General features: G+C 37.5%; 2 protein-coding genes across 2 annotated transcripts; both read right to left on the bottom strand.

Moving 5' to 3' along the window:
* Positions 1 to 2664: 2664 nt before the first annotated feature.
* Positions 2665 to 3592, bottom strand: LOC116645888 (olfactory receptor 8D1-like). Its single transcript, XM_032426403.1, is given in 2 exon segments — positions 2665 to 2704; positions 2706 to 3592. Coding segments are annotated over 2 exon segments (924 nt in total). The 5' UTR covers positions 3590 to 3592.
* Positions 3593 to 9797: 6205 nt separating this feature from the next.
* Positions 9798 to 10732, bottom strand: LOC116645869 (olfactory receptor 8D2-like). Its single transcript, XM_032426354.1, is given in 2 exon segments — positions 9798 to 10385; positions 10388 to 10732. Coding segments are annotated over 2 exon segments (927 nt in total). The 5' UTR covers positions 10727 to 10732.
* Positions 10733 to 12265: the final 1533 nt, after the last annotated feature.

Genomic DNA, 12265 nt, shown 5'->3' on the forward strand with positions numbered 1-12265 from the left:
AGTGGAATTCTAACCTGCATAAGTGTAATATATGGCAGATTTGTTCAAAGGTGAATGAATAATTTTGTGCAGGTGTCCATTCACTTCTCTAGGGGCCACACTGCTAGTGCTGAGCCTTAAGCAAAGGCAAATCCCTCAGCAGAGTAAAGTCCCTTGAAAACTGTCGAGCTATGTAATGAGCGCTGGGTATTATATAAGACTGATGAATCACTGAACTCTACCACTGAAACTAATAATACACTGATATGTTAATTAATTGAATTTAAATTTAAAAAAATAAAACTGTGAGCTAAGCAAGTCTCCACAAAGCCTTGTGTCCTATGGTCCTTGGCAAATGCAGGTTGGTCAATTGAGTCAATCTCAACAATTGCATGAGCAAATATTGCTGCAGCTTAAACTTGGACATACAGAGGAAGCTTTTCCCAAGGAGGTAATGATTTCATTCCAAGGAAAAGAGAACCTTTTCATATAAACTCTTGTTAGACAATTATTTGTTGTTTCCACTCTATTTTTCAGCCATGTCTTCAAGAAATATTCAGTTCCAAGACTAGTCTGACAGGGCGGTTAGTCTGCTTTAAATCGTTTCACTCTTTTATGGTGCCTTAACTTGCCTTTGTGACCCAGACATGGCACTGTGGAGAGTCTAACCTTCAATTCTTGTGGCATATACATGGGCTCAAGAGTTAACTTCCACTGAGTGGGCTCAGCTTGTCCCTAAATTTCTTAAATACATAAGCTCTGACCAGGGCTTTAGCTTCCTGTCTTCTAATCAGGAGCTTCTCTTTAAATGGGTGGTAGATTTCATTAATGAACGCATACAAATGGGGTGGAGGCTTACCATAAAAAGAATATTGCATCTTCTTACATTGAGAAAGAAAAACAGCTCAGTGAAATTATCGCAAACCTAAAGACTAAAGGTAGCTTAAAGATCTGGATGAAACATTCTATTTCTAGGAATCAAGTCTGCTGAGGAAATCATGTGATTTGTAAAGGTTGCTCCTACATGACAGGAACACTATAAAAAAAGAAAGAAAATAAAGTAAAACAAGTTAATTAAACTAGAATAAGAGAGAGGGAGAGAGAGAGAGGAAAAGGGTGGGGGAGAAGGGAAGGGATTCTAAATCTATGTGGTAGAAAATAATTTGAAGGCCAGGAGCCTGAATCTAGGCAATTATTCACTGCAACATTAAAACCACTAAAAAGCAGTAAATAGCACGTGTTTGCTTTCAAGACAGAAAGATCTTAAGGGATGGGACTGTCTGAGTAGATACAGACATTATCTGGACCCTGAGAAAACATACGAAGGAAATATATGGAGCAAGGCATAGGGAAGAGGAGACGTATTAAGGGACAGGTGGCCAGGACCATGATAAAGTCCAGGACCTCATTAAAGAAACCAGTGGGAAGATGTATTCTTGGTGGGATTATCAAAAGGAGGAAGCTAAAGATAAAGAAGTTTTGTTAGAACAGTGGGATTTTGGCAGATCCAGACCTACTGATTTCACATTTCTCGAGTAGAATAATTTCCCAAGATAAAATCTAGAGAATAATGTTTTAAAAACCATATTGGCAAAGGTAAAAAAAGAAAAAAGTAAAGGGAGAAAGGCAGCTCATTTCAACTGCTGGTTTAACATATAACAATGAGTGAAGAGAAGCAACCTGAGATGGAAGTTCAAATTTTAGAAATTCCACAGAATATTCCTTGGAGGTAGAGGAAAACAGCTGAGGGCTGCAAAACATCAGAGGCTTATTTCATTATAACCTCCCCACAAACAACAAACACAGAAGAAATGTTACATGAGACCCAGGATGTGTGAAAACCCAGGAAAGACATTGTCTAGAGTGTGTGGTACTTATGCAGTAAGAGCACAAGCTCGGAATCATCAACCACATTTCAGTTCAGGAATCCACTGAGAGCAATCTCCAACTGAAACAAATGTGGGGGTATACCCCCCCTGTGAGGCATGTTTCACAAACTTTATTGCAACAGGTAGTGGAAACCCCACACAGTCCTGAAAATGCCTGCTCAGAAGTCCTTTAGTACACAACCATCGTGTCACAAGACAGAGACGGGGGGTGGGGGGTGGAGAGGGAGAGGCAACAAAGAAATGGAACAGAAATGAAGAGATTCTGAATATGCTGAATAGGAAAAAAAGAGTAAAAGCCTTTTGAGTAATACCTACTTGACTAGAATTGCCATCCTTGTTCCGTAACTGTTTTTACAATCTTACTTCTTTTTTTCCTCTTGTGTATTTGTCTCATTCCCTCAAGAATTAATGGAGTTGTGGGATGGAGTTACGTATCTCTTAGCATTCTTATCAGTGGAAAACTCAGCACCTCCAACACATCAGGTATTCAGTAAAGCAAACACAGAATATTAGGAAAAAAGAATAACACTGGAGAAAATAATTCTCATTCCTCTTCTACCACAATAAGTTAGAAAAAATAAAACTATCTAAACCTCAGTTTTCCTGCCCAAAAATAAGAACACTAAAACCTGCTTTACTAAATACCTTTTTATTTCATTGAGGAAATGGAATCAATCATAGACGGGGAAGTATTTTAAAAGTCCAGGTATTATGCATATTGCAACAGAATAACAAGGAAAAATGAAGGTTCGTTGGAACCTTCATTTCTCCCATCTATAAATCTCCAAAGCAAGGCTCATTTCCTCACCAAAACCTTCCTCAATGCTCTCTTTACATTTGTTTCTCAGACTGTATATTAAAGGGTTCAGCATGGGGATCACTGTGGTGTAAAACACTGAGGACACCTTTTCCTGTTCCAGGGAGTTACTGGAAGGGGGCTTGAAATACATGAAGGTGATAGACCCAAAGAAGATCCCCACAGCCATGAGATGAGAGCTGCAAGTACCAAATGCTTTGGACCGGCCCTCTGAGGATCGGATGTGAAGGATGTTGTGGAAGATGAAGGCACAGGAAATGAAGACCGCTAGAGTGGGCACCAAGGTGTTAAATCCCGCAATGATAAAAAGCAGAAGGTCACTGAGATGTGTATTGGAGCAGGAGAGATTGAGGAGAGGAAGGACATCACAGAAGTAATGGCTGATGATGTGGGATCTGCAGAAAGACAGTTTCATCATGGCACTTGTACGGGCCAAGGCAGAGAGAAAGCCCAGGATGAAGGCAACCAGCACAAGCAGTGAGCAGACCTGAGAGGTCATTATCACACTGTAAAGCAGCGGGCTACAGATAGCAACGTAGCGATCATATGCCATCACCATCAGGAGGTAACCCTCAGCCACTACAAAAACCACAAAGAAAAAGAGCTGTGCCATGCACTCAGAATAAAGGATCATATTCTTCTTCCCTAAGAACTTCACCAGCATTTTGGGGATGATGACAGAGGAATAGCAGAGATCGATGAAGGACAAACTGCTGAGGAAGTAGTACATGGGGGTGTGAAGCAAAGGGATTACTGCAATCAGGAGAATCAAGCCCAAATTCCCCACCACTGTCACTATATAGATTCCCAGGAACAGGACGAAGAGAGGCAGCTGGAGCTCTGGCTTCTGTGTTAAACCCACTAACACAAACTCAGTTACTATGGAATGATTTCCTGCAACCATTCTTCTTTGGAGATCTCTGTGTAAATGGAAAAGAAGTATATATTAAAATGGATCTTTATACTCTCTGTCTAAAGAAAACCAGATTTGCAAGAGGAAAGTCATCAGGAACAGAGATGGAATCATAGCTCTCATTATCTCTAGTCCTGTCTCCCTAAAGCACCCTGTACTATTTTTATATTAGTATACACTTGTTCTTTTCCTTTGTTTCCCCCTTCCATTTATAGAACCTTTAATTAACTTCTCCCCAGTTAACTTTCTATGTGCTTATATAATATTATACATGCACACACACACATTTTGTCATTTGCTTAGAATGTAGGATAATATTATTACACAAAATTTATTTTTGCGTCTTCCCTTCTCATTTAAAAAAACTTTTAGAATATTCCTCCAAGAAAATTGATGAACATAAACAGTGGTATAATATTCAGTGATGTAAATATACCACTAAATATTACATCTTCTTAGTGGTAAGTGTTAACTTTTTTCTGGATTTAAAAAAAATTGCTATTATCAAATACATTGTCATTTAAAAATGTACATACACATACACATACTAGTGTTTTATTTCCATGAAATAATTTCCCAGGAGAGATATTTATGAGTCAAAGAGTTTATAAATTTTTACTTTATGTAAATGGTACAACATTGATTTCCAGAAAACTGTAATAATACACATTTTCGGTAGCAATACATGATTGCCCTTTTTCCTGTATCACCACTAACAATATGTATTACCTGTTTTTCCCAATGTGTTGAATGTTACATGATGAGTCATTATTGCATTAATTTGTCCTTTTTTTGTCTTCTAATGAATGTAAGCACATTTTCATAGGATACTGGCCATTTGAATTTGTTCTATAAATTGCTTATTGTGTTATCACTTTCTTCTTAAATTGTCTATTACAGAAATTAACCTGTCCTCTAAATTGTGATATTTTTTCAAATTTATTGTTTATGAATTGATTTTATTTGTGGTATCATTGTTGTATACATTTCAAAATCTTTATCCACATATATTTGGTGTTTTTAATTTATAGATTCTAGACTTTCAGTCTTGATTAAAAATGTTTCTATAAGTGAAATTTAGAGAACCCTTGAAGAGAAAATGAATTTCCAAGGGTGGCTTGAGAATAGGCAGATGTTGAGGAGATTTACATGAGGTATAGGATGGTCAGAACCTGATTATATGCACGAAATCATCATATAGCTTTTAGTCCTCTTGGTGAAACCACCAATATCACAGTGCTAAATCATTTTTTGAGGAGTATGCAAAACAAATCCATGAACTTAAATAAGAATATTATCATGCTAATATTGTCCCTGGAACATAGTAGGCACTTTACTAAATGCAATTGTTCTTCATAAAAAATCTGTTCAAAATATTACTCTGTTGACTTCCCTCCCTGATGTGAGGACCACAGTTTCCTTTTTGGAGGTCAAAAAAAGAGTAGAGTCAGAGGTGACATGAGAACAAGCCAAAGTCATCTGAGAGAACAAGCCAAAGTCATCACATCACAGAATGTGAATGTTTCAATAAGAAAAGTAAGGAAAGAGCCCAGGCTTGGGGTCAAAGGATTATTGGTGGGATATTTCAAAGAGGAACTCTTGAAATGGGCCCAGGCTGATGTTCACTAGTCATTACTGAACAGCAAAACAGATTGTGCTTGCTTAGAAGGCAAGACAGAAAATGACTCTCCTGAAATGCTTTGCTGCCACTCCTTCAAGGGGAATGAAATAGAAATAGACTTCCTACTGACACCTACTGAGGATATATGTTTGAATTTTGTTAAGGCACTTATAATACCTAGAGGAGGTAGTCTACCTATAGTAAAGGAGACCAGAGATGGTAATGATTCTTTTCCTCTTCCTCCTTGATTACATATTGCTTCTAAGTCCTTCACATATATTATCTTACTTAAGTCTTCAAAAACCCTTGAAATAGTATCCCTGTTTTACAGATGAAGAAACTGTGGCACAGAGAATTTAGGAATCAAGTCAGGATTTAAACCTAGGGGTCAAGTCAGGATTTAAACATGCCAGGGTCCATGTTCTTTTCTACCAAGCTCTTCTCCTTTTCCTTAAAGGATGGATTAAATCTATTATTAACATCTCTTGCCTTCTAACTCATCACAAAGCCCTAAGAGACAGATTGTGAGGAGATTTGGACTTTATGAGATGGTTCAGATTTCAGAATGTTTCAGGGAAAGGACAAATCTTGATCATGTGTAACAACAGGGCAGAGAGTTCACGTGTTGTGAACAACGTGGGGACGCTGTACACCTTGAAGTGGTTTAAAACAGGCCTAACGAGATCCAGGGCAAACTTCTTGATCTCAGAAGTTTACCTAACATGGACTGTGACTTGGAAAAATACAGAAAGGAAAAAAATATATTTTTGGCACTTGAAGAACCTATTATCTAATAGAATATTGAATGTACTCAAAATTACTTAACATTTTCCATAGCACCCGTAAAGGGGCACACTGAGGCACTGTGTGTTCATAGCCTAGGTCAGCATTTCTCAGACAATGCTCACAATGCTCTGTGAGGGAAAAGAACAACAAAAAAACCCCAATAGATGTGCTTCCATTTCCAGGTACTTCCATATGACTCTCTTGGAAGTCTGCTATAGACATTTGTTTATTAAAGGCTCTGAATAGTGCAGCTAGAAAGAAATCTGTTCAACTTTGTGAACTCAGTACTTCTTATATTTATTTGATAACAAAAATGTTAAAAGAGCTTAACAAGAGAGAACTTAGAGCCTGCTCAGCAAGCCACTGAAAAAGCTTTGATATCAAAGGAACCTTATTTCAAGGGCTGACCTCACTTTGCAACATGAGGCAAGTCATTTAACGTAAACCTCAGTGTTACAATCTTGGAAGTGGGAATGATAATAACTGCTTCAAAGAAATATTGTGATAACTAAAATAATGAATTGAAAGTTTCATTATCTAAAAACACTAGGGGTACATGGGTGGTGCAGTTGGTTGGGCAACCAACTCTTGGTTTTGGCTCAGGTCATAATCTCAGGGTTGTGAGATTGAGCCCCATGTTGGGCTCTGTGCTCAGTGTGGAGTCTGATTCAGATTATCTCTCTCCCTCTCCCACTACCTTTCCCCTTCATGTGCACTCTCTCTCTCTCTCTCAAATAAATAAATGAATCTTAAAAAAATAAAAACACAATTAAAATGTAATTTTTAAAAAGAAATATATTCATTATAGAAAAGTAATATAATACGAAGAGACAAAAATACACTGCCTTGGTATGAAGAAAAACATTGTGTGTTTCTTCTTCATCCTAAAAGAAACCATTCTTCTGAAGCCAAAAGGCATTAACTGAGCAGGCTGAACAGGCTCTTACTCTAACTCCTACTGGCCTGAGAATACTCCTTCAAGATAGATGAGAGGTAGGGATTTATGTTTACTATTCTGTCCAATAATTAATACTCTACCTGCAATTGTATCTGCCCTTTTATCTCTAAGAGACTTGTTGTGTAGGCTAGTGCATAAGAAGATAAGGAAAATGAATAAATACATAAACAGGAAGCACTTCAGGGAAGCAAAAGCTTCACAGTGACATTCTCCACACAAGAGCTGGATGAACTTAGACGGGAAATTGTTTCTGCAGGAGGTTGTGACCCAATTTATGAAGAAGTGACAAGGCAACATGAATGGAAGAGGAGAAGGGAGGACATAACCAAGTGGAAAGAATAGTGGGGCAAGTGCTCCTGGTAAAGCCAAAACATTGCACATGGTTAGTGTTGCTGTTAATCACCAACCACCCCTCTATTAGATGGAGTACAACTGTGATAAATGAAACTGGACACTTACCCAGTACCGAACAGAGATTGAAGTTCTTAGGAACTGTTTACTTTGATCAAAGCACAGATTCTTGCTATAGCTAAGTAAGAGCAAAGCCTCTTCTGTTGCTTAACATGCACGTTTATATGTCAATGATTGAATTATTTGGTTGGCTAAAAGTAAAAGTCAAAATTCAGCTGATAGTACTCTCTGGATCTTGAAGCAAATCATACTTAGCTTCCCCAATCTTAAGAGCCAGAGAGTAAAGTGACATGCAAATTTTATTTGAGGTTTATTAAGCACAGGGATATCATTAGGAATACTTAACTCCCCTGCACACACAGGTCCCCCATGACCTACTGAGCCTAGAGATTACTGGTGTGCTCAGTATATAATAACCCTTTGCAAAAATGATATCATCCTCTTGCCGTCCCCCCCATTGCTATATTTCCCAAGTGTAGTAAATTCCCTAAGTTTCTTATTTTATATTTTCATGTTCCCAATGGGGATTCTGAAACCCAGAGAAATTGGATCAATGATTGTCAAAAGTCCGCAGTCAGTTGCTGGTTCTTCACTACTATTTTATCAGTCAAAAAAAAAAGGAGAAAAATAATGAAATGTAAATTTCTTCCTAAAGCTAAATTGATTCAATTTAAAAACTGTCCTTTATTTTTTATTGTAGTATATATATATATATATATATATATATATATGACACAAAATTTACCATTTTAAGTGTACAGTTCTATGGTATTAAGTACATTCACATTGTTATGTGATCGTCATCTCCATCCATCTCTAGAACTTTTTCATCTCCCTCATCTGAAACTCTGTGCTCATTAAACAATAATTCCCCATCCTCCCTCTCCCCAGACGCTAGCAACCACTTTTCTACTTTCTGACTCTATGGATTCGATTACTCTAAGTACTTGCATATGAGAGAAATCATACAATATTTCTCTTCTTGTGTTTAGTTTATTTCACTTAGCATAGTGTCTTCAAACTTCATCCAGGTTATAGCAAGTGTCAGAATTTGTTTTAAGGCTGAATAATTTTCCATTGTATGTACATACCATATTTTGTTTATCCATTTATTCATCGATGGAACTGGGGTTGTTCCCACCTTTTGGCTCTTGTAAATAATGTTGCTATGAACATGGGTGTATGTAATGTTCTTTTGATCAAAATAACTGTGCTATTCTGAGGAAGTCATTGATACTCTCTGAGACTCAGTTTCTCATTGATAAAGTAACAGGACTTAAATAAATTATTTTTCAAATTTCTTAGTGCTATAACTTAGGGCTCAATGCATGGCTCCATCCCAGAGCCCTGAGATCATCACCTGAGCTGAAGTCAGACACTTAACTGACTGATCCACCCAGGCGCCCTTAGAATATCAAAGAAATTTTAATCAGACTTGCAGATGCTGTGAAGTTGTGAGAACAGTTAATTTAATGTATGACAAAATCATGATTCACAAAGACCTCTGGAAACTGGAGTGATGGATATATTTAGTGAGATTAAAATGCACATGGGTAATATAAGATTCAATACTTCTACAAAAATGAAGAGAGAAGGGGAGAAACTGGTTAATTGCAGACAACTAAGGACTTTTGATGACAATAGAGTCAATATAAGTAAAAAAGTTAATGTTATCTTCTTTGCATTAGGTACACTCTCTTTTTTATAAAAAATTTTTATTTAAATTCAATTTAATTAATATACAGTGTATTATTAGTTTCAGAGGTAGAATTTAGTGATTCATCAGTTGCATATAACACCCAGTGGTCATTACATCAAGTGCCCTCTTTAATGCCCATCACCCAGTTACCCCATCCCCCTACCCACCTCCCCTCCAGTAACTCTCAGTTTGTTCCCTATAGCTAAGAGTTTCTTATGGGATGTCTCTCTCTGTTTTCATCTTATTTTATTTTTCCTTCCCTTCCCCTATGTTCATCTGTAATAAATAAATAAATAAATAAATACACCTCTCCTCCTGCCCTCCAGGAAATTTTAATCAATTAACATCACCCTTCTTCAAACACAACCCTTAACTCACTCTCTAGTAATTAAGCACTTTCAAAATTAATATTTAATATAATATAATATTAGTAATTAATATCTTCAAGATATTCTACTTATGTTGATTTGTTCTCCCTCTTCTGTCAACTTCTGTTCCTCTAATACACGTAAATTTCCAAAGATCAAATTGACTATCAGAAAATCATATTGTTTGATAATCTCTAAAAATGCTTCAATCATTCTCAAGTATAAAATGTATGTTTTATAAATAATGGTGAATTTTATCTCTGGAAGAGAGAAGGAATTTACACAGAGCCCATGACAACTTTTCATCCAGTTCATTTTTTTCTGGCTCCCTCTGAGAATGCCCTTTGTCAGCATGACTACCTTCCCCCAACCACCTTTCTCAGTGCATTCTTCACATCCTTGTTCCTCAGGCTGTAGATCATGGGATTCAGCATGAGGATCACTGTAGTGTAGAACACTGAGGATACCTTCTCCTGTTCCATAGTATTGCTAGAAGGAGGTTTGAAATACATGAATGTGATAGACTCAAAAAAGATACCCACAGCCATGAGATGGGAGCTACAAGTGCCAAAGGCTTTGGACCGTCCCTCAGCAGAGCAAATACGGAGAATACTCGAAAGAATGAAAGCATAAGAGATGAGTACAGTCAGTGTAGGTGCTAAGGTATTAACTCCTCCAGTAATAAACAACAGTATCTCATTGATGTGGGTGCTGGAGCAAGAGAGAGTCAACAAGGGGAGAATATCACAAAAATAATGACTGACAACATGAGACCCACAGAAGGACAACACTGACATGCGGGTAGTATGGACTGTAGCCCCAAACAACCCCAGTGAATATACCACCGCCATCATTATGGAGCAGACCTTATGGGACATGATAATATTGTAAAGCAGTGGACTACATATGGCTACATAACGGTCATATGCCATGGCAGTCAGAAGGGGTAGCCTTCTGCAATTACAAAAATAAGGAAGAAATAAAGTTGAGTCATGCATGCCAGAAAGGAGATAATGTTCTTCTCTGATATGAAGTTCACCAGCATTTTTGGGGTAATGACAGAGGAGTAGCAGAGATCAATGAATGACAAATGACTGAGAAAATAATACATTGGAGAGTGAAGTTGAGAACTGATAGCAATTAAGAGGATCATGCCCAGGTTCCCCACCACTGTGACTACATATACTCCGAGGAACAGTAGGAAGAGGGGCAACTGAAGCTCTGGACGTTTTGTTAACCCTTCCAGGATAAACTCAGTCATGGAGGAATGATTGCAAGTAGCCATACAAGATATAATCTGTAGAAAGAAATAAGAGAAAATAGGTGCATTAGAGTTTTTTTTCTGATTCCCAAATCAGAATGACATGCTGTATCTTGATTGGTTCCACTCCTCACCTGTCTCATGACTTGATCCTTTTCAGGGGTTTAAAATGTCAAGGACAAAGACCAGAGCCTTGTCTCTACCTAAAACTTTCAAATGCTCCTCTCTAAGAATCCTTTCATTTTGCTCCTAGGTTTAAGCCCCTAACTACCTCACTTTCAAAGAAAGCATAAACTTTCAAAACCTAATTAGTTTTTCATTAATATTATTCAAAGAAGATTGTTCATCCTCTTTCTCTGGGCATAGATCAACAGAACCTTCAGTCTTGTTTGCAACAGACTCAATCTAGCTCTAGTGATCTAAAAGTAGTGTGCTTCAATTTTTCAACCCATCTATAGGAGTTGGCATAATGAATATTCTCTAAAACTGAGAACTCAGAAATGTAAAAGGCTTTTATAAAGAGATGATGAATACAAAAGGCAAAATTATAGAAATGGCTCTAATCAATTCAGACCCGGGTTCTCCCACTTTGTCCAATTGGTGGAAAACTTCAGTGGGCCAGGAACTTCCTTTCAATGTAGATGAGGTTGACAGAAATGTGGGACTAAAGACTATTCTTAGACTATATTTTAGACCTTTCCTGTTCAAGAAACAGCGAAGAAGTAAGATTGGCTTTCACGTGTAGTTCCTGAACAATCAACAAAGTGCTGCTTCCCTCCTGACTCTTCCCTGTTGTCCATAATTAGAGGCCAAAATCTCACTAACCTGTCCCTAAAAGCTACAGCTCAGAATCGGAAGATTTCTCCTTCCCTGACTTAGTTTTCCCTAAAGTCAAAGCAGAGGATTCAGGGAAAAGGATTTCCTACTTTACCTGATATGTTTTTATTATCTGAGGAATCAAGTTTGATCATTTTTCACTGAGGCATGTTGAATGGTACAAAATGTTCCTTTAACTCATGATACTCAAGAGAGAATACATGCAGTATCTAGACCTTGATATGACTTTAAATTCCAATTTCCAAAATGAGAAAAAATATCAGTGGAGGAAAAACTCCAGAATGATAGTCTGCTTTTTATTTTGCATGAAAAATATGCAACATGTGATCATTTTCCATGATCACAAACAAAAAATTTATGAAACTGCTGCAGTCTATTTTTCTCTCTATGCCTTCCACAACATACTAAGGGTGCTCAATATGTGTTGATTCAAAGGCTTAATTCTATAGGGTGTTATTCTCTCTGAGAACACATGAGAAGACAGCCAGGTTTCAGAACTCAGGAAATTAGATAATAACCTAAGAGAAACAGAGTCAGAGTTGCCAGGATACATCTCTAAGCAGCCCAGTTAGCAATGGCGATGAGATTCAACCATCATCAGATAAATGCTCTGAACTTGTCCAATGATCCATGGGAATAAGACTGATGTCTGATGTTTTCATTATTCACAGAGAAGCCATGAAAGTGAGCCAGGAGAGAGGTGGGGCATTTGGGGTTGAGATCCAT

The sequence above is a fragment of the Phoca vitulina genome, unplaced genomic scaffold (genome assembly GCF_004348235.1).
Source record: "Phoca vitulina isolate PV1807 unplaced genomic scaffold, GSC_HSeal_1.0 scaffold34, whole genome shotgun sequence".
Taxonomy (NCBI): Eukaryota; Metazoa; Chordata; class Mammalia; order Carnivora; family Phocidae; genus Phoca; species Phoca vitulina.